This window comes from Aulonocara stuartgranti (assembly GCF_965226115.1).
Source record: "Aulonocara stuartgranti genome assembly, chromosome: 8".
Classification (NCBI taxonomy): domain Eukaryota; kingdom Metazoa; phylum Chordata; class Actinopteri; order Cichliformes; family Cichlidae; genus Aulonocara; species Aulonocara stuartgranti.
Genome location: NC_138959.1, coordinates 16,337,778 through 16,360,533, shown reverse-complemented (window position 1 = coordinate 16,360,533; position 22,756 = coordinate 16,337,778). Strand labels below are relative to the sequence as shown.

Sequence of the window (22,756 nt, the reverse complement as noted above, 5' to 3'; positions counted from 1 at the left end):
TCCCTTATGTACAGTAATGCATGTGTGCTTCTGTCACTCACGTTTGCTGCACCAGGCTCAAGGATTACAAATCCTTACTGGGCGGTTGTTTTCTTCGTGACTCTTAACCAGCACTGACGATTCCTTATTGTGTCCACTTATTATTTGAAAACAGGTTTGCAAATTACAGAGCCAGCAGTGTGTGTAAAACATGCACAGGTCAGTAAAGAAACAACTTCCACTTTGAGGTTCTTTTGGTAGTTTTAATAACTCAAATACTGTACAATAACAACACATGATTGCCACAAGTAGTAAAAAAGAATTTCTCATGTAAAATAAATTAGATGGAGTTATTGTTTTTAGAAATATTTCAACTAATTTGAGGGGTTATTAAAAATGCTAAACAAAATTACATTTCAGTTGTAAGGATAACAGTAAACATGGGACAAAAATGTGAAGGACAAAACTAAACAAGACACCAAATTATCACTATTATATTATATCACATACAACAACAATTAAGAGAGATTCAATTTGTTGTCTCAGTAGAGCTAACCTGTGGGAGGGGACAAGAATACAGGAGAAAGGTGAGCAGGCTGGTTAAGATAAATACAGCACATAGGAAAAAACAGGTCTGTTCTTACCTTGATGCCCAGTATCCCCAAAGAAGCCATTCAGTTCATATTTGTTGTCCTTTGCTCCTAAACAGACAGAAATATTCAATTTTATTATTTAATATGTAGTAATTCAACAGCCATGCAGCTGGTACACAGACTGAACTAAATCAATCGAATGCAGAAGGACTACAACTATGACGAAATGTACTTTTACAATTAGCTTCCACACTCCCTTTTTTTGATGACATGGTGACAAAATGTCAACACTTGGGAGAAAGACAAGAGCAGAAATATAGACTGGATGGTCTGTGCAGAAGTGTCTAAAGCCTTCAGGCCTTACCTTGTGGCTGAAAATGCAGTTTGAGATGCTGCTGGATGTGTATCTGACGCGGCAGGTCATCGGGTTGCTCGGACACCTGAGTCGTACCCTCTGATTCTGCAGCGGGTGCTGAGTCGAGCGTGAGGCCGGCTGTCCCTTCTAGATCGGGGAAGTGCCGAACATCACCGGGCATCGCGTCAGCTGTGAATGAAGACTCTGCAGGGAGACGCGAGTGGACAGACGAATAGGCCGGGCTTGGGGTGGGGGCTGCAGGAAACACAACAATTATGAGACAGTGCCATAAAAGGGGGGGGCAGAAAAGATGCATGAAAACAATATATAAATGTAAACCTAAATATCAGTATTATTATTTATTTTTATTACCTTGTGGTTGCACTCGGCCATTTATGTAGCCCAGGTTTTCTGAAATTGTCAGATGAACAGTGACGTGAGCAGAGTGAAGCCACAGCAGATACCAATGCAGAATAAGCTTTTATGCCCACCGTATCCATCAATGAATCTCCCCACGCCTTCAGCTGCAGGCCCTGGAGTGGGCAGCTCTCCTTTCACTGTGAGTAAAAAAGAAAAGAAAGAGTAGATGAATGAAGCAGGTGATGTTGGGGTCCATATGTTCTGTGAATCTCTCAGAGATCAAATCCTTTTTCTGACGCACCGTAGGATTTTCTAGCTGAATTGGACTCAAGCGGCTGGGGCTCATAAGTTAAACCTGCTGCACCTGTTTAAGCCAAAATGAAGATAAATTATTTGTACACTTCAAGCCTGACTGGTCGGGTAATTAATGACAAGTTATGACCAGTTTTACCTTCAGCTGCAGTTTCAAGAGGCTGTGACTGGTAAGCTCCCTGATTATCTGTTAAGAAATTATCACCAAATCATCAAGTTGATCTTATTTTAAACAGTTAAAACAGAAAGCAAAAGAAAAAAACACATAAAACAGATATTATGTACCATATTTCCCAGAAGATTTAGCTTCACCATCAAAACCAACAGCCTGTGGTAGATAGGGACCCTCAGCGCCACCTTAAACAAAGATGAAAACATGAAGGTGATAATTAAACCAGATAAAAGCTGACAGGTACATGGTGGCACCATGTTTGCTCAGTCTCACCATATTTTCCTTTCACATTATGTCCAAGCCCGAGTGGGTCAGGTTGATATTGTGACACAGCCAGACCTGAAAAGAAAAATCATAAAAAGTGAAATACAATAAAAGAACAAATGCATGGATGCTGTGTACGGTGGTTTCTCTCTGTGCACAGCCTGTCACCCTGTGGTTTTCACAGCTCTGGTTTATTTATTCTTTATTGTAGTCTGCATTTTTGTGGACTCATCATTGAGAGCTACATTTAGAAAACCACTGCTGCTTTCATGTCTAAGCTACAGTCAAACTTCAGCCCAGCTTAGCATAAAGATTTCAAACAGGGGGAACACCTACATTAAAAATACTGTATTATATATTATAATCCTTTTCATTCCTGTATTTTTCCGCTTGTGTTTTACAGGAAGGTTTCATAGGTTTGCACTTGTGTTTGAGAGAAGCCATTTACCTGCTCTCTCTTTAAGACCCCATTCCCTAAAACAACAAAAACTTTCTTCTGATTCGCTGACTTCTGCAAGCTTGCTGAGGGGCACCACCCAGTGTTTGTAAGCTGCACGAGCTCTATGATGTTGGCGTGCCGCGAGTATAGGAGATGACTGCGGTAAGAAAAGCGATGAGGTGATATGAGGTCATTTCAAAAGTAGAGGAAAATGTATCATTAGTATCATATGCAAATGAACACATTATGCCGTTTAGTTAGCTTTTAGTTAGCCATCTGTTTGGCAACTAAATTCACCTTAACGACAAGCCAATCAGCATTTTTAAAAGGCTTTTTTTTTTAATTAATTTTATTTGTTTTAATCATATTTACCGGTAGATTTTGTTTCCAGGCCCAGTCCAGCTGGTTGAGCTTCATAAGGCAGCCTTCCATAACCTTCAGCGGAACACAAGAAACAGAAAAACAAAAATGGTTAGAGGATCGTGACTGAGGTTTAGATGTTTACCAGGTAATTCAAACTGAAGAGAACTTAGTGACTGTCATTACTCTCCATATTTACCAGCTGTATTTCCAGCGTTGCCAAGGCCAAGTAGTTGTCCACCATTGGGGAACCCTCCATATCCTGGCATAGATGGAAAGAAAACTTTTTAAAACGACCACAACCTTTTTACGGGAAGCCTTTTCACAGCTAAGTGTAAGTTTTGAATTTATTTTCCTCTCCCCTTGGGTTCCTGGTTCATTTCTGGATAGACTAGAGAGTGTTTCCTGTTGGATTAGAAGAATGATTAGCCAGTCTCCAGGTATAGGATCCATGTGTAAGTTGGCACTAACAGCACCAGTAAGTGTGTTGAATTTATATAATTCAGAGGATGTTCTGAATCGCAGGAATGATGAAGAGAAACTGGAGCCTGAGCTAAATTTCAAGTGTTTTTGCAGAAGGTCCAAATACTTACGAAATCAAATCCTAAAATCTGGTGAGTGTATGTTTTAAAGACTGCTTAAAAGAAATATGTTCTCACCATATTTTCCAAATGGCTTTCCGTCACCTGCAGCACCATAGGGGCTAAATCCATAACCTGGAAAAAATGGGACAAGTGTGGTTATACTTCCTCTTTGTTGAGCACAATTTCAGCCAAGCCACAGCACGGTGACAGACGTACCATATTTTCCTGCACGATTAATTCCCGTACCAACAGGCTGCCCAGAAAACTGCAGCCCACCGATGCCAATACCTGAATCAGAGCAAGCAGAACACGTGATCAGATGGGACATAAGTAATGAGAGACAAATACTATTGAAGGTTGAAGGTTGTGCATTGCAGAAAGGCACAATGTTATTAGATGTGTGCTTTCTTTTTCCCCCCTTTCCCAGCACCCAGTTTCTGTCCACCAAGGGCAAATTCACTCATTCCTATAACAACAGGAAAAACTCTGCTGTTTATAGGTCTCTAAAATTTATTTATTTTTGTGGATTTTAAACAAAGATTAGTTGTATTTTGTTAAAATAAAATACATGTGAACATGTTAAGTTTTACTAGGCACCATATGTATTGCCTAATTTTCCATTTGGACCAAGACCTGCCGACTGATGCTCAAACTGACTCATCCCTGCACAAATGTATGAAAAATATTTCAATTTCAACCAAAGTTTTACTCCACGGGAGAAAGGAGACTTCTTCTCTGTCTGATATTCTGCTCACACGTGCTTAGATCAGTTTTTCCCATGGCGACATGGTCTTACCATCTACTCCAGCAGCAACCACTGGAGCTCCATTGTATGGAATCTGTCCTGTCCTACCTGTCCAATCAGCATCACTGGAATATATTTACCTTTTGTGTCATATTTACCTAATATACTTCACGATTATCTTATATTTAGCTATAACTATCTACCCACCCTTATCTATTACTCATTACCATACCTGATTTGCCATCAGGAACAGGCACAACTTGTCCAATGCCTGGAAACACAGGGAAATGTTGCCGTTTACACAAAAATTAACTTCTGCAAAACAACATTTCTCAACTAAATGTCATAAAATGCTCTTACTTGCATAGTCAGGCTGTAAACCTGCACCGTAGCCATTTGCATAACCTGCAGCAAAACATAAACTATGTTAGCTGTTAATATCCAACAATGGCAGTCAAAATATGGCCCAACAGTTCCAGAGAGAAACAGCAATTTCAGTAAAATTACAATGGCAGATTTTTAAAGATGCAAACTTCCTTACGCCTAACTACTCATCATCTTACACACTGATACAATGCACTAAATCTAACGCGTTTCCATTTAAAGGTTCACCTCCAAAAGTATGTCCGTTCCTATATTCACCTCCAAGGTAGCCTCCTCGTCCAAAACCTGAGTGAATACAGGAAAAATATCCTCACTTCAGCTGAGAACAAAACCCCCCCAAAACAAATACTCCAAATCCTACACAAATCAGATTGTACTTTAAAAATTACATCAAAATTTTTCTGTTTGTGATCAAGACATTTACTGCTAGCAAATATTACCTGCTCCGTATCCCTTGCCAAGTCCAGGGAACATTTGGCTTCCTGCAATAAAACCTTTTGGAAAAAGAAAATTCAAATTGTGTGTGTGTGTGTGTGTGTGTGTGTGTGTGTGTGTGTGTGTGTGTGTGTGTGTGTGTGTGTGTACGCCAAGGAAGAAAACACATTCATGTAAATGAGGAATTATAAAATAAACGCCTTGAAAATAAAGCTACGATTCCTGACATTGTTTTGTGAAACTAAAAACTAAGATCACTGTTAACAGATTTAACCTGTTAAAGCCTGACCCATGCAATAATTGTCAAAAAATGTTGACAGTTAAATTTCCTTTTTGAGCATCTGCTCCTGCTTCATAACCTCAAAGCAACTTCAAGAAATCAATATGAACAACAAGCAAAAATAATGCTATACCTGTGCAAAATGGTCTTATTATTATTATATATTATTAGACATACCTTTGGTGTTTGTGCCCATAGATGCTCCAGCACCTGTGTTATAATCTGAAATGACATCAGAAACCAAAGTTAAGACTTGTTTTCACTCCCTTTAATATTTTGACTTTTTTATTTATGAGTGAAGAGGTTGCTGTAACTATTTAATTTCCTTTTGCCATACGTTTCACATGGAGAAACAGTGGAAATTTTAGCAAACATTTTAGCAAACAGAGAGCTTTAGAGCTTTAAATATAGTGCATGATAATCATATTAAGACACACTGGTACTATAGTAAGAGACTCTCAGTTTACCAGGTCTAGGGATTTTCATCCATTGCCCATTTGGTACTCCTGATGGTCCACAGTCTGTAACAGCATGTAGTATCATAAGCACAACAACCACCACACATATATGAACTTTAGACTTGAGGAATCTACCAAACAGGCAGACTTTGTGTTCGTAAAAGAGGATCAGTAGTAACACCAGCAGCTTAAATGACTGCTAAATGTAATCACGTTGGTGATTATTATTATTATTGATCAGTAACTGATTATATTATTATTATTATTATTATTACAGTTTACTGATTATTAAACACTGATGTCTTTCAGTGCCTCATTGAACCTCTAACATGAGGAATTAAGGCAGTTCTGACAGAGCTGGAAGCTTTCTTTTTGTTACTCAAAGAAAAGAGAGAAATGTTTACCATGTTTGGTTGGTTTAGCTCCTTGACCCTTGGAGACTGAAGCTCTTCCACTCTCTGAAAAAAGGAAACCAAAAGGTCAGGGTGTGATTGGCATTGCTCCATCTACAGTCGCTCTTTCAGGTGTTGCGGCATCAACAGTTAGCAGTGGAAAAAAAAATCAGATTAGTGGGTTAAACTTGCAATTCAACTCATGCACTGAATATGCTGTAATTAAATTCGTAACAAAAGTTAAAATGTCACAAAACACCCTTTAATCTAAATGACATATTTTATATTGGTGAACTTTTCAGTCATGTACTTCCAAACAATAAAAGCATATAATTGTATATTTGTATATGTATATTTGTATATGTATATTTGCTCCTGTAGCTGTACAGCTAGTTAAAATTAGCTTAGCATAAAGTCCAGAAATATAGCCTAACAGCTAATCAAAGGAACTAAAACCCACTAATCCTCACCAGCATGTCACACCTCAGCAGAAAGCTTTCAGTTGTAGCAAAACAGGTTTTTATTAAAAGTTGAATTAGGCGCAAATTTCCCAAAACATTACTTTAAAACCATTAGATATCAATTTTTAGGTGAGGGGTTTGGCATTAAAAAGAGAAAAAGTCCAAACAAAAAGGTTGGTAATTTTTTGAAGTCAGCATTGAAGGAAACATGCAACACGACAACAATCATTTTTGAAACAGAACCAGGTCCAGCAGCAACGATTCACTCTCAAACAAACGACTGGCATTTGTGTGTTTGTCACCTTGAGGGGTCTGGATGGTCTGTAAATGTTCATTGAGCCTAGTTTGAATTCAACTACTAACATGGTACAGAGTGAACAGTGCGGTCAACCCTGTGAGATCATAACAGCTATGATATCATCAGAATACTGAGAGTTAGGAAAAAACACAGCATTCATTAAACATCTACGCATGCATTCCACGTCTAGTAATCACACCCACTTAGTTTGAGACTTAGTTTACCCGTTGCCCCAGTTTCCCCTGCAGGGTGACCTTTGACCCCGGGGTTATCAATCTCTGCCTCAGCCTCATGTTTGATGTTGGCTTCTTCTGGTGCGACTTCAGGCGCAACAACAGTCGCTGTTTCCCGAGCGGCGGCGGTGGTTTCTGTAATTTGAGCTGCCTCTGTTTCGGGAACAGCTTTGGTGCTTTCAGGGGCAGCGTTCCCCTCACCGGTGCTGTCTACCCCCAAAATAACCTCTGCCTCTGCAGCTTTTTGCTCAGGCACAGCACTCCCAGTCATATAACCTAGAGGTCATAAATGTCATCAACATTTATGCAGATTAATTGACTAAACCTGCGACAATGAGCTTATCGTTTGTAGTGTAGAAAATGTCGAAAATCTATGTTTTTGTGCATCCACAGTGTGTGTAAACTAATGCAAACCAAACTAAATTATAAAAACTTTTTGTTACTCAGTTTTGTTAACCATAATGAAACTTCCAGTTCCATGAAAAAGGTCACTTGCAGTTCCAGTAATAACAGCGATAGCTTTGATAAGATTTCCCCTGAAGTTAAAGTACTACATTTAAACATCTTCTTTTCTCTCTCTCATTAGGGTCACCACAGCGATATGTAATATGACATATTGGTGCTAGCATTAACCCTGGTAATGGTACTTGCCTTCTGGATAGATAGCTGCTGGGCCTGGTGCTGGTTTACTCTGGGAAACCCCCTGTGGAGGTCTGGCTATGGGGACCTTCTCTCCCTTGATCTGTGGACCTGTGGTTGAAGACTTTGAGTGTTTGGCAGGAAGTGCTGGGGCTGGTTCTGGTGGAACCTGAAGGACCAGCGGTGTCTGCTTGTAGTTTTTTTCTTGTGGCAAAGGGGAAACAAGCTTTTGGTATTTCTCTTTTGACACCTCAGCATGGACACCACCTGTCGGGGAAAAAGGCACTGCGCCACGAGTTATTGCTTGTCGGAGGGAAAGGCCCTCCAGCGGTGCTACACTTGGCTGCTCAGGAGAAAGAACTCCACCTTTGAGGCTCTTTCCACTAAATTCACCTGCACCCTTTCCATCTTGGCCTTTTGTATTCGGCAGCATGTTGTAACCTTAAAAAAAAACAAAAAAATTTAAAACCCTAACAGTCAGATGAGCCCCAGTGATCAAACACTTGGCGACAGTGGGAAGGAAAAACTCCCTTTTAACAGGAAGAAACCTCCAAGACCATAAATTAAAATGTACAAATGTTCAAATGTACACACCCAGCATTTGTCTGCTTAAGTTTACAGAAGCATTTTTGTAGTGCTATCTAATGATATGGGATCTCAACCTTGCACCGAACACATGCATAGGAGCATTTACCTGCATTGGCTGCTTTAGGCAACTGCCCTTTAGTTACACCAGCAGGACCACCATATCCTGTTTAAACAGTGCAGACATTAGAAACACATGAGGGGCCATCAACAGATGCAAAAAGAAAAAAACAATTGATTGTCCACAACTCAGTTGTTTGGTTCCCAAATGCTGTATGTGTTCTGCAGAATTCGTACCACTGTCGAGTGTTTTCACGCCTTCACTTGGTGCTCCAAGTCCTTTAGTAGTTTTCTGAGGTTTTGACCCTCCGTACCCTGTAGACGGCATCAGAATCAGAACAGCATTGAAGCTTGGGCCTAGCTGCTGGAGTTTCAAGTATGAATTTGCCATCTCATAACTCAAACTTACCGTACGGGTTTCCTCTGTATCCACCCAATGCACCATTTCTAACTCCGTGACCTAGTGCGGAATTGAATAATAATTTCTCGAGGCGGATTTTTATGTTTAAAAATGACAATTTTGACGTGAATAGAAATTAGCAAATGATAAACAATAAAGAGTAGCTTGTCACCATTGGGTTTGGCTGTGTATCCTTTGAGTGCATTAACTCCAGGCCCTGCCGCAGCTCCATAACCTTAGTCAAACATGAGGTTATATAAATACACCAATGGCATTAAACCAGAAACATTTACTATAGAGCACCAGAACAGAAAATAGTAATTGGTTACCACTGGGTTTGGGTCCATATCCATTGGCAGCAGGTCCTTTCCCATAACCTTGAGATCAAAAAACTCCTTAAAGAAACTTCAAAACTTAATTTAACCTTGTAAAGCCTGAAACAGGAAATGACTGCCAGGCAATTAAACGTTTTTGAAACTGGGATGTTTACTGAACATTCTGACAAGTTGAAAGTAAAGAAAAGAAACTATATGAGTTTTAATCTTTATGATTTTAAGTAAATCTGACATTTTTGTGTAATTTATTCAGGTTTTTCAGGGTAAAATAATCACAGATTTTTCAGAAGCAACAAAAACCCATGTGTAAGGTATGATATACTTATCCTTACAGAGTTAACCACATTTATTTTGTGATGTGCGTACAACACAAGTATTACCTGGTGGTGGTCTTACTGCACCTCCTCTGTAGCCTCCATATCCTGTCAAATGTTCATAAAAGGAATATTAGTAATGTTCAAATCGATATTCAAGATGTGCATCGACGTTTTGAATCGTAAATTGAAATCTGAAAAAGAAGGAATGGTCTCACCGTTGGGTTTGGCACCATACCCGTATGGAACATTTCCGAAGACTAAAGAAATACACAGGAGAAAAATGACAGTTGTTCTGAAACACTATCCATGTTTCACTCATAGATCCTTTCATTCAAGTTAAAGCTAAAGATTTTTTTTTTTGCACCTGGATCAAAATAGTCAGAAACCAATCCCCCTCTCAATAAAGTATTTGGGAAATATGGGGTGGGTAATTTCACATTTTTGATTTGGCAGAAAAAGAGATTAGTACTCCCTGCAAACCAGGGGCCTTCTTTTTGTTAGGCGAATGTGTAAACCACTACACAATGCCAGCCTATGCACACATGAGTGTAAAAAAACATAATATTTGAGGAAGAATAGCATCGTTGGCAATTGATAGCTTGATGCTAATGGCATGGAAAAGTTTTCTACCCTGTTTGAAAATCCTGTTGTTGTTTAGCATAAGTCACCTTTAAGAATAAAGCTTGATACTTATCTTGACACTGACTTAGGTTGAAATATAACATTTTATTGTGGATGCACAGTTACCTGGCTTTGCAGACTTGGGAGCTCCACCATTCTGGGATCCATAACCTTAATAGTTTCACAAGCAGAAATTCAATATTTAACTTCCATGTGGCAATAATATTTATTTGTCCATGTTAACCTACCATTTGACATGGCTCCATTGCTGAAAGGTGCTCTGGCCCCAGCATAACCTTTACAATGATGAATAACAATGATGAATAATGAATAATGAATTTTATTTTATAGCTTTTGATTTATACACCAATTATACACCAATATTCACTCTGTGATCTTTACCGTTGGGTTTTGCTCCTTGTCCATTGGAAGCACCAGCTGCTGCACCATAGCCTACAGTTTCAACATTGCAACATGAGTTCATTTATGTTGAGTGTATAGATGAAGACATAAAGTTGAAAAGCAGAGAAGCATGTTGTTATTGTCCTACCTGGCTTCGGTCCCTTCATCCACCCATTCCCATACCGATGCCCCAGACCCAAACCAGCACTGCCATAACCAACATTGTAACCTAAAAACACAGATAACCAGTACATTAGCCAAACACACCTGTAGGACTGAGCGTGTGACATCTATATGACTCACCTGCCATGGGCTGAGCTCCATAACCTTTATAACTTCCAGCAAACTGAGGCATTCCCAGACCTTTGAAGGCTCCCTTACCCGGTCCTTTATTCATGTAGATATACCAATGTTACATCACCGTTTTCACCTTTGTGGACAACAAAGCAACTGAAGTTGCATTACCTGCCCCATAAGGTGGTCGGCCATATCCTTTCATAGGTTTACTTCCAGCTCCTCCTTGGCCTGTTAAATATTTTGAGTATTTAACATATATGTGTGCTTTTAAAAGTCAAAGAGTCCAGCTGCCTGCTCCCAAATGACCCATTTACTTTCTTACCATTTGGTCGTGTCCCATAGCCAGTCGATGGACCAGCTACAGCTCCTTGACCTAAAGAGTGATGATAATATACAAAATTGTAAAACTATTTAATTTCCTTTTTTTAATCTTCATGCATTGAACTTCATGTTTTGCAAAGAATACCTTTGGTGTTAGGCACATTTCCAGTAGAACCAGCACCATAACCTGCAACAGATGTGAGGTTCTTAATTTAATTAACACCTTAATCATGACCCCTCCCAGTTTTAAAACATTGTTATGTTTTTATAATTCGCAACCAGGTTCTTCACTAACACCAAATACACACCAAAAACACTAACCACCGATAAAAACATAAAGAAAATATAGTTATGTTAAAAAAGAAAAATTCACATGATTCTGTACAGTCCTGAAAAACTAAAAACACCCTTTCTGCAGGTTCTGCAGCAAATGTGAGCAGCACTCTAAAACATTTTGACAGTTTGTTGCTCTGGAGCATTCATGTGTGTGTAGACACAACTCAACATCTTCCTGTTCCACCAAATTCACCTCAAAATGAGATCATGCAATGCTCAGAGAATCTGCAGAAAACCCAAGAGCTGCTTGTCAGACTGCATCTCTCAGTTAGCATGTTCGATTTTGAAGTTCATGACGTGATGATGATTTAGATTTTGATCCCAGGGACACCAACCAATCTGCAACAGCATGGTCCATACCCCAACCCGATTGAAATGCTCTCATAAGATCTTAAGAGAGCTTTGAATAAACACAAATACCCTCAAATCTCAAAGAACAAAAGTGACATAAGGAGGACCAAAATTCCTCCACAAAGATGTGAGAGACTTCATAGAGTTTATAGCTGCTAGAGGCAGTTCTACAAACTACTGAATCATGGGGTGTTCTGAGTTTTGAGGACTGTGAAGTGAGAGTCCTTTTTCATATAACTGTCTTACCATTGCCTTTTGTTCCATGTGCAGCAGCTGCATTACCTACAAATTAGCAACACAACAGATTCAGAAACCTTTTTAGTCCCAGTATCATCATCTTGCTCGTTATTTTGCCACATAGCCACCACAAGAAGGCTTTAATAATCAAGACAATAGCATAAATGGAAACTATGCTAGTTTTATTAAAGTAGAGCAGTGCTGTTGTATTGGTTTACATGTTCGTTACCATTGCCTTTAGGTCCTTGCCATCCATATCTGCCATCCTGAGCGCCATTACCTGCAAAAAGAACAAAGTTAAAATCGAATGTGATTTAGTGTAGATGTGTGAGGCCTTAGTTATAAAACATGTGTTATAGCACCTTTAGTTTGTTGTCTATTGGTGGGACTGGCTTTAACAGGATATCCTGCAACAAAAAAATTCACACAGTGATTTTTATCGTGCCATTGATCATTAAGTGGATTTTAAAAATGGAGAAATGTCTACCATTGGAGTTATCTCCATTTTGGTGGGATAAAACTGCAGGATATCCCCCTGAATTAGAAACACAGTGCCAACAGAGATCCAATGTTAGAACAAATGACTGATTCTGAGATGTAACATAACCACTGAATGTGCTTCAGTACCGGCATCAGAGAAAAATCTGTTGTAGGAATATGAGTAACCATCAGCAGAAAGATTTGGTAAATGTACACAGTAGGTGTATGGACACAGATTTACTGTTTGTATCTGTAACCTCAGTAACAGCAATGAAACTGTGTTATCACTGACCGACTCCTTTTGTAGGATAGCCAGCATATCCAGTTCTTGGCCCCATTGCCCGGCCCACACCTTACAAAAAGAGTAAAGAGGACATAAATCTCAAAATCAGGCAAACAGTTCACTTCATGGTTTTTGAATCTGTGAAGATAATTTACGTTTTGATGGCATCAACACTGCTCCTACACCTCCACCATTCTGCGGTGTCCTTCCTAGAAATAAAAAGTGTGAGCCGGTGAACAAAAGCTTGTGACTTACATGGACATAATGCAACAAAGGTGACACAAAATGGACAGGATGTGATGGACTCACCGTTAGGCTGTGGAAGTTGTCCATTATGTACTCCAGCCACAGCACCGTAACCTTAAACACAAGACGCTGAGTGTAAGACTACCAGTTTAATAATAGTAAGAAAAACATTTGGATTAGCAAAAATATCCTCTGAACACACCAAATTTTAACCCACTAATACAAAGCATTGGTCTCAGCCATTTATTTTGCAATGTCGGACTCTGTAGTTTTCTCTGGTCCCCTCCCCAATCAGACCAGGAGTGACATGTTTAGTCGCATGTTCTCCTTAAATTGCTGGCTGTCTGAGTGGTGTCCCAGAAACGATGTGGGCTTCATAGATAATTGGCAAACCTTCTGGAGGAAACCTGGTCTTGGATGGAGCAGCTCTCATTTCTAGAAATATGGACAAATTTATTAAACCCCCCAAAATATGACTACCCAGAGTTGGGACCAGGAAGCAGAGTTGCAGTCTTACACGCCGCTCTGCAGCTTCTCTCCTCCTGCTACCCCCCAAAAACCCATCTCCATAGAGACTGTGTCAGCTCCCAAATAGACAAAAAACAAACTAAAAACCAGCAACAAACAACTTAAACATAAACAATTACAAAGAAAGAACAATACAGTATCCACATCTGAACCAAAGAGTAAAACAGTGAAATGTGGATTATTAAATATTAGCTCTCTCTCCTCCAAGTCTCTGTTAGTACATGACTTAATAATTGATCAACAAATCGATTTACTCTGCCTTACAGAAACCTGGTTGCAGCAGGATGATTATGTTAGTTTAAATGAATCAACACCCCCGAGTCAGTCTAACTACCAGAAACCTCGAAGCCCAGGCCGAGGGGGTGGTGTGGCAGCAATTTTTCACACCAGCCTATTAATTAACGAAAGACCAAGACAGACTTTTAATTCATTTGAAAGCCTGATGCTTAACCTCGTCTCCACCCCAGCTGTAAAACTCAGAAATCAGTCTTACTTGTTATTATATATCGTCCACCTGGGCCTTACACAGAGTTTCTGTCTGATTTCTCAGACTTTATATCTGATTTAGTGCTCAGCTCAGATAATAAAATAATTATTGTGGGTGATTTTAACATCCATGTAGATGCTAAAATTGACAGCCTCAACATGGCATTTAATCTGTTATTAGACTCAATTGGCTTCTCTCAAAATGTAAAAGAACCCACCCACCACTTTAATCACACTCTAGATCTTGTTTTAACATACGGCATAGAAACTGAACATTTAACAGTGTTTCCTGAAAACCCTCTCCTGTCTGATCATTTCCTGATAACATTTACATTTACAATAATTGATTACTATTTGTCATCCTACAGCTCTTACCCACTATATTTTCTGCCAACATTTGAAGCTGAGTGTTTCTTCTTCACTCACTATGTGTTGATAGACCTCTCTCCGTTTAATCATTAGTTATTATTCATCTCTGGCTCCCAAACCAATCACAGCAGATGGCCCCGCCCCTCCCTGAGCCTGGTTCTGCTGGAGGTTTCTTCCTGTTAAAAGGGAGTTTTTCCTTCCCACTGTCGCCAGAGTGCTTGCTCATAGGGGGTCATATGATTGTTGGACTTTTCTCTGTATCTACTGTACAATATAAAGCGCCTTGAGGCGACTTTTGTTGTGATTTGGCGCTATATAAATAAAATTGAATTGAATTGAATATTTTGCATCCTTAAAGTGTTTCAGATAAAGTTAAGACTACAAATTCAGATGAAGGACACTCCAATTAAAACAAAATAAAACCAGTTTCCATCTTTCATCACTATCATGGTCACCGCATTGATGATAACTTAAAGAAAGGAATCGAAAACATCACAGAAGATATCTGGCAATGGTGTTATATAAAACAAACATAACTCTGACAAGTGAAGCGGTTAGACAATACATTTTTACCCTGTTATATAATCGGTAAAATCATCTTGGAGTCTATGTAATGTAAGCAACATTAAGAAATTAGTATTTTCCATGTTTTTAAAGAGCGGGTTGTTTTTCCACGCATGACAGATTTTAATTTTTATGACCCTGATGAAGGCCACAAGCCCAAACGCATTGGTCAGTTAATAAAGTTGTTCCTCTTTATTAACTTGCCAGCGCATTTTCGGCTAAGTGTTGCTGGAGTTCCTGCGTTGTAAGTGCCAGAAATCTTTGCTGCAGATTTTAATTTTTAATCAGATCATTTTTCATTTGATTCAGAAAAGTTCACATTATTCAGTTACATTAGATGTTTTAGTGTTTATAGTAAAAATGTGTAATTCCACGTAGATGCTGTTAGTTAAAAGTATTTTTATGCTTTTAGTTGCTTTTGTTCACATATTAAATTAGCGTCCTCCTTTAATTTGCGTATAAGGATCCAAAATAACAACAAAAATGTTTAGATGTCTTTCCTTGTTCACTTTTATTTGATTTGCAGTTTAGCCCCTCTACAAAAGAATGGAGAACCGACTGTGTCAGAGGTAAAACTATTCTCTTACTTTCTCACAGAGGGATGTTAAATTTAGACCGCTGCTGCCACAGCAGCTTTGATTTCACAAACCGAGTCTGCGAGTAAAGACAAAACTAAATACAGAGCTCCCTCACATCATCACAAGGATACTTGGTAGAGGGTCGACCAGACGAAAGAGATTTACGGCTCATCTTGCTCAGATTTTGGTTTAACACGATTGTTAGAAATTTGGCAGGCAAGCCCGACTAACATAACCGACTTTATGTTATTTCAGGACTCCTCGGAGTCCGGATAACTTGATTCCTGAGGTTTTTGGGAGTGTAGCCAGGATATTTTGAGAGTCTTGCAGAAAACATAACCACATGTACACTTTTATTTATTCTAAAAGAATTGAAAAAATGTCTTTCCTGCATTTCCTTCTCACATCGTTAAAGGAAATCTTAAATTCTCTAACTGATTTTGCATTAAATTGAAGCACATGGCATGGTTTCACTGTCATTTTGAATCCAGCCCTCAAAGGGTTGATGTTTATACAATACAATACAACTTTATTTATATAGCACATTTAAAGACCACAGGTACACCAAAGTGCTTCTCAATAATACAATAATATGAAATAAAATTAAAATGACATAAGGACGTGATAACAAAGTGCAAAATACATTACCAGATAACACAGAGCACTTTAATCTGCAACGCTAAGTTAAATAAATAAGTTAACAAACGTAATTTAAAGGATTGAATAAATTCAGACATGCGAATATCAACTGGAAGCTTATTCCGGTAATACAATAATATAGGTTAAAATTACATATAGGTTCAATTGCAAAGTACAAAGAATATGGTTTCCACTGACCATGGAAACAAACTACACAGTGTATGTAAATAAAGACTTTTAACATGGATGTTTCATTCATTAAGGTGTTCAGTCTATGTTTTACTCATGCAGAGACACGGCAGTTAAGGAACAGATACAGTTACAGGTACGGTTCATCTATAGCAACAGAGCGAGTGCATTTTCCAGTATTGTTCTAAGAGCTGCAGTTTCCTGTTGGTGAAAGGAGACTTGTCTTAAAGCTTTACTGCCATGTCATTGACTGCAATGCCAAATTCTAGATTTAGGAAGAAGTAATTTAATTAAACCAAAATTAGGAATAAATATTCTGATTGTCAGGTTTTTACTTTCAAACTAAATTTCCTTCTTTGATATCAGGAAATATGGACGTCAGGTGCAGGAAAGGAAATGATGGAATACAAACTGAGACATGTCGGATGTACAGACACAGAGCGGCTCCTCTGTGCCAGTTACATCATCCTTGGCCATATACCAGCTCATAACTCAATCCCAGTTTTCCTCACACTAAACTACACCCCTGGAAATTTTCCAGCGACTACACTTACTCTGGCTATTTCCTGCAGCCTATATTCATTTACATTTATCCTAACATGGTTTACCTGTAAAACAATTTGGTGACTGTATTTTGAATTGTTACAACTAACACATGGCAAAAACAGACACACACAAATAAATGTAAATCAAGCGTTAAACATCCAAACGAGATGTTATCAGATAATCTGCGCTTCAGCACACTCACCCCCTGTGTGTGCTGCCTGCACCAGCCAAAGGATCACTGCACTGTGAAGAAGAAGTTGTCCCATCATGCTGGACCTAAAAGACAATGTTTTTGAGACCCAGCGGGAGGATGAAGATGTTCCGAAGTGGGGAACCTAACCTGATTACGAGGGCCTAATATACACTCAGCTCTGAGGCGTCCCTCCTCTCACCAGCTCTGTTTGTGGTGGACCCTCCCCCACTTACTGGCAGATGCACCAGAGGTGTGCACACACTAACTGAATAATTGGCCTCTTAAAGTACATTAACACTTAACAGAGAGAAACAAAGAGAGGGAGATTACCAGATTGGACATTGACTGATGACCTGTGGAGGGTGCATTACACATACAGGCTGGGCCAGCTGATAGTTTGAAAACTATACGTATACACCATTTTTAAAAGTATAAAGTGAAAGAAAAGAATCAGAAATGATGTATGCAGGAAATTTGAGTAAAGAAACCCTCAGTTTCAGGACAGTGTCGTTTATTTAATACAAACTACACCAAAATGGAGAAGCAGTGTGTGAAAAACACTGAAAAAAGTACACTGGGAAACGTTTTTGCCTTCATTTGGTTCTTTTTCAGTTATTCTGATGTAGATTTGCTGCTGTAGTTTGGATTATTGTCCTGTTGCTGATCCAATATGAGCCAAGCTTTCAGGCTAATGGACACATTAAACTCTAGAGTACTTTGGTATAAAGAGGAGTTCATGGTTGACTCAGTGACGACAAGGTGCCCAAATCCTGTGGCTGCAAAACAAGCCCAAACCATCACCCCTCCATCACCGTGTCTGACAGTTAATATGTGCTGTTTGTGTTTTTTTCTTTGCCAAACATGTGCATTATGGCCTCCACTTTCCAAACAAGCCATACTTAATTATTATAATTGTACTGTCAGGAACTTTAACATTTAACATGCTTCCTGAGACATGTGAGCTGTAGCTCTTGGTTTTTTCCAGTTTCCCTGAGTATTGCAAGTCTGACCTTGAAGTTTTGTTTTTTTTTTTTTTGGGGGGGGGTCCACTCCTGTAAAGATTGGCAGCTGTCTTGAAACTACTTGTTCTAACTATAAAATGATGGACTTCACCAACAATCGCTGCTAATGTCTTTTCACCTTTCCACTGTGTTAACGCGCACCTGAATGCTCCAGACGAGCAAAATGTCAAAACCTCTGCTTTCACAGAGGTGCCCACACAAACTGATGATCAGTTAATCAAATGCATTTGATTATCAGCACCTGCCTGCAACATGAATTTCTTTAGAAGCAGAGAGGATGTATTTAAATAATAACACAATGTTCATCTGGAGAGTTAAGACCTGCTTAGGACAACATGATATTTAATGTCCTAATATGTGAAATATTAGAACTTACAGAGGTGCACTTTCTTTTTTCCATAATTATATGGATGGATGTTTTTATGAATTATAAATGTATTAGGATTAGAAACTTTTTTCCTACTAACATCAGTGACATTTCCAAAACTACTCTCAACCACATCTAATCCTTTAATAGTGACAAACATTCAGCTGTAGGCTTTAAGTCGCTCTATTTCCACAGTGCCTGCAGTTTTGCGATGTAAACGGGTGAACAGTCGTCAGTGCAGTTACTTATGTGTCTATAGCATGAATGATGTTTCCCTGAAGGTTTGTCAAAATAGCAGGTAGACGACGACACCGGTCACTCTTGGATTACAAAAGCACCGTCGTACAGCATAAAAACAACCATGGACAGGAACTGAGCCTCATCCGTGCAGCCAACTATGAAAGGACTGATTAATGTAAATATAATCCATCATTCAAATTGCTGCACCACAGTGACAGAACACAGCCAAACTAAAGCTATGCATGCAGTGACATGAATAGGCAGCATTATAGCTCTGTATTTAGATTAAAGAAAGAAAATACGGTTACTTCGGTAAATATTTCCACAGACCAAAACTTCTATAAGTCACAAACAGAAAGCTCAACATGCAGCCCCTCTGAATGAAGCCTTATTTTTGAATGGACAATAATGACATCACTTCCATATGCAGAGTAGGCAGCTGGCAGAGATAATGATGATGGAAACTTGAGTGAAGTGAGCTTGGTGCTTTTTTCCACATCTCTTTCAGCCTAGAACGTCTTCACAGTCCTGGCCTCCACACAGAGCGGCTTCATGTGTGTTTAAAGTGACTAAAAAGAGAAAGATCTCTCACCTTTCGCACAGATTCCTCACCTAAAGTCCAAATCCTCTTCCTGTGGGGTCAAGAAGAGGTTAATGTCTCACTTCCCAGCCCACCCAGACCTCTCACATACTTGGCTTCTGGACAAACTGAGCCAGCTTTTCACCACCTGGTAATGAATGTGTCTTTCAGTTCATCACTGATCACTCAGCTACCAAAGCTTCACCTGTAGGTTCTTGTGATAAGTATTAGTAATAACAAGGCCCTTATATGTTCTTATATGATACCTATTTACATATTGTGTATTAAGACAATTTATAACTGTTATAGTTATCAGCTAATCCACAAGTTTATTTATTTTTTTACATTTATTTACTTTATCCACCATAAGATGTTAATAATTAATTCAATTTCATTCATATAGTGCTGATTCACAAAAAAAAAAAAAGTCACTTCAGGTTAAGTGATTCTGTATGATAAAGCCCTGGGGGACAGTGGGGAGGAAGAACTCCCTTTTAACAGGAAGAAGCATCCACTGGAATCAGGGTCAGGGACCGGCAGCCATCTGGAGTTGTCTCATTAATTATCGGTTTCCCTGATGACTCCTTGTATTCTGATTCCTGGCTCCAGTTTTTGTACTCCTTTTTTGAGTTCAGCAGTAAATCGGGTCTTCTGAATCAATCCCTGTTTCCCCAGTATTGTTGGGGAAACAGGGATTACCAGAGATCATGTTAGAGATTATGGAGACACACCATGTGAGAGTGAAGAGAAACATTAATGATATGCTGAAGAGCTAAATGAACAGCTGAGGAGTGACTAATGATGCAGAAGAAATGCTCAGTGGATGATGGGATGTCCTGCAGCAGTCTGAGCCTGTAGTGGTATAACTACGGGATAGTTCAGGGCCACCGAGCCAGCCAGAATGTTTTTAGCTGCCCGTTTCCTGAATCCCAAACTGGGAGCTGGTTCGACAGGAGACCTGAAAGCTGAAGGACCTGCCTCACATTTTACTTTTACAAACTAACATTTAAGACATTATTTTCACTGATTATTCAAGACTTTAGTTGTAAGGAGAAAGGTTTTTAAATCAGTTCTAGATTTAACTGGGACCCAGTGAAGAGAAGCCAGTATAGGGGAAATACGATCTCTCTCTCTCTTCTCTGGCAGTACCAACGCTGCATCATTTTGGATCAACTGAAGGCTTTTTAGATTATTAGACCCAACGTTTTCTAAAGCTTTTTCACAGCTCAGAATCACCCTTATTTACCTTATACAGAGCCACAGTTCATCCACTGTTGGAAACTGTTTCCGCTCCTCTCCATATTAACGCCAACTTTCTTCTCATAGGCTGCCCCTCATAAAGAGAAGGTTTAAACAGAAGATGGCAAAAGCCCTTCTCTGCTCACAACCAGATCTGTGTGCTCAAAATGACCAAATTAAGGAGATCCCTGCACACTGATAACGTACAGAGCAACAAACTTGGGGGAAAAAAAAACTGTCAGAGACTCTTTTAGTAGTTTCTTCAGTCTCCTGATTGATTGCAGTTTCAGCACTTGTACCATCACAGCAAACAAATCCCTCTAAACACAGATGCCGACCCCTAGTTCATTCCTAAACTGCCTTTACTGCACTTCCTGCGGTGGACTTTGGTTTGACACGGCGGTCAGGATGTTGGCGTCTTGCTCTGTGTGCCATTAAAAAAAAATAACAACTGTGATCGGGACCACATAGCAGTTTTTGTTCAGCAGGGATTCTCTGACTGCACACACCCATGTCTGCCACATGCATTCCTGTCCAGATGTTGATCCTGCAGCTGGTAGAGGCAGCCTGGCCAGCGAGGATCAACGTCAGCGTTTGGTTAACAGCCAGGGAGGAGGAATCTTTGAACACGAGCATCTGACAGGAGTTGGTGCTGGTAATCCAGCCTCACCCTACATCACTGGCAACAGCTGTGAGAGGTCTGAGCAGGAGTTTAAGGGAAAGATCAAATGTGAAATACTTGAAATACACTCAAGCACTTAAAAAAAAGAAAACAACCAGTTTTTAAAAAGTTTTAGAAGGCTTCTTCAATTAGATCGATGGATATCAAATAAAATAAAATGCGCTCTTAAAAACAAAAATATATGCAACAGTCCACTTCAGGTGTAATTTTAGGGCCAGTCTTAATAGTTTAGCTTTCTCTGTGATCTGCATACTCAAGACTGTAGAGATGGACGGGGCAGTGAGATCCCCAACGATATGCAGAGCCAGCAGAAATGTCTAAAGGCAAGATAAATTAGCGTAGCCTATAAATGCTGTAGTGTGAGTCATCGTTCATGTTTCCTGCCCCCATCCATCCTAGTTAAATTAGAGAAAACCTGTGCTCGGTCAACAGGCCTCCACCTCCAGGAAACTGTGTCTAGCACTTAGCTAGTGCAACCACTTGCAAACAGTATTACCAGGAATAACAGCAAAACGTGTAATGCACATTATAATCACTTAGTTTGCCTGATTGATGCTGACACCACATCTCAATCACTGTGCCTGGGAATCTCCTCCCACTGCTGTTAAATAATTTTTTATTAAAACTTCTTTAGGTGATATATTTGAATTCACTCCATAAATCCGCCGTTTTGCCATATCAGGCTGCTACAAAACAGATTCTTTAAAAGTGTCTTTGATAAAACATGCAGATGTTACAATTACTTTGAATGTGTTAATGTAAAAGTACAGAGGCTGTCCAGAAGACATGACAGGCTGTTAAGCGAGGAACTGTGTGGTATGAGGAAGTCAGGAGTGACAGATGAGGCTGGATTACATCAGGAATCGGCTCCGAGCCCCTTCGTGTATGCATGGTGATGGACAGGCTGACACAGGTCAGGTGGGAATGGCCCTGGGCTGATATTTGCAAACACTGATCTCCAGTGTGAGTATGTAACAGTAAAGCTGCAGGAAGCAGAAGTAGCAAATGTGGGTGACATTCAATACCTGGAACAAACCATCCAAAGCAACAGGCAGTGCACAAGAAAGGTGAAAAGGAGTGCAGGCAGGGTGGAGTGAGTGAAGAGGCGTGCCAGGGGCTATTTCTGACAATGATCGCAGCAAGAGCGAAAGAAGCTTTACAAGAGTGTAACGAAACATGCCGCAATGTATGGTTTGAATACTGTGCCACTGGGAAGAAAAGAAACAAAAAAAGTAAGGCTGAGGTGGTTTGGACATGTCCACAGGAGGGAAAGTGGACATACTGACCCACAGAGATGCCAGGCAGGAGGAAAAGAGGAAGACAGACTCATGGGTGTAGTTAAGTGACATGCAGAGAGTTTGTGTGACAGGAGGATGCTGAGGGTAGGGTGAGAGAAGCAGACAGTCCACTGTGATGAGTGGACCATAGCCAGGGAGCATTTAAGAAGTCCAAGATAACACAAAGATGAGGTCTGATGAGAGCAGCAGGAACCTTTAAGACTGCAAGGAGCACAAAAATAA

At 39.7% G+C, this 22,756-nt stretch overlaps 1 protein-coding gene across 1 annotated transcript; it reads right to left on the bottom strand.

The window, feature by feature from the left end:
- Positions 1-530: 530 nt before the first annotated feature.
- cmn (calymmin) lies at positions 531-17,338 on the bottom strand (the record flags this gene model as incomplete). The annotated part of the gene is made up of 44 exons (XM_082544575.1): positions 17,116-17,338; positions 13,078-13,128; positions 12,924-12,977; positions 12,778-12,837; positions 12,493-12,540; positions 12,368-12,412; positions 12,235-12,285; positions 12,015-12,050; positions 11,227-11,268; positions 11,083-11,133; positions 10,929-10,988; positions 10,767-10,850; positions 10,612-10,692; positions 10,464-10,514; positions 10,310-10,357; positions 10,188-10,232; positions 9,656-9,697; positions 9,525-9,545; positions 9,118-9,165; positions 8,961-9,023; positions 8,798-8,848; positions 8,626-8,703; positions 8,438-8,494; positions 7,752-8,184; positions 6,125-6,168; positions 5,730-5,783; positions 5,440-5,484; positions 4,988-5,041; positions 4,776-4,832; positions 4,524-4,568; positions 4,396-4,434; positions 3,635-3,706; positions 3,494-3,550; positions 3,021-3,096; positions 2,847-2,905; positions 2,045-2,110; positions 1,885-1,956; positions 1,739-1,786; positions 1,589-1,651; positions 1,419-1,484; positions 1,300-1,338; positions 937-1,182; positions 624-680; positions 531-535 (listed from the first exon to the last, which is right to left on the bottom strand). Exons 1-44 carry the CDS (start codon positions 17,180-17,182, stop codon positions 531-533), a joined length of 2,931 nt encoding a protein of 976 aa, XP_082400701.1. The 5' UTR covers positions 17,183-17,338.
- Between the last annotated feature and the right edge of the window lie 5,418 nt (positions 17,339-22,756).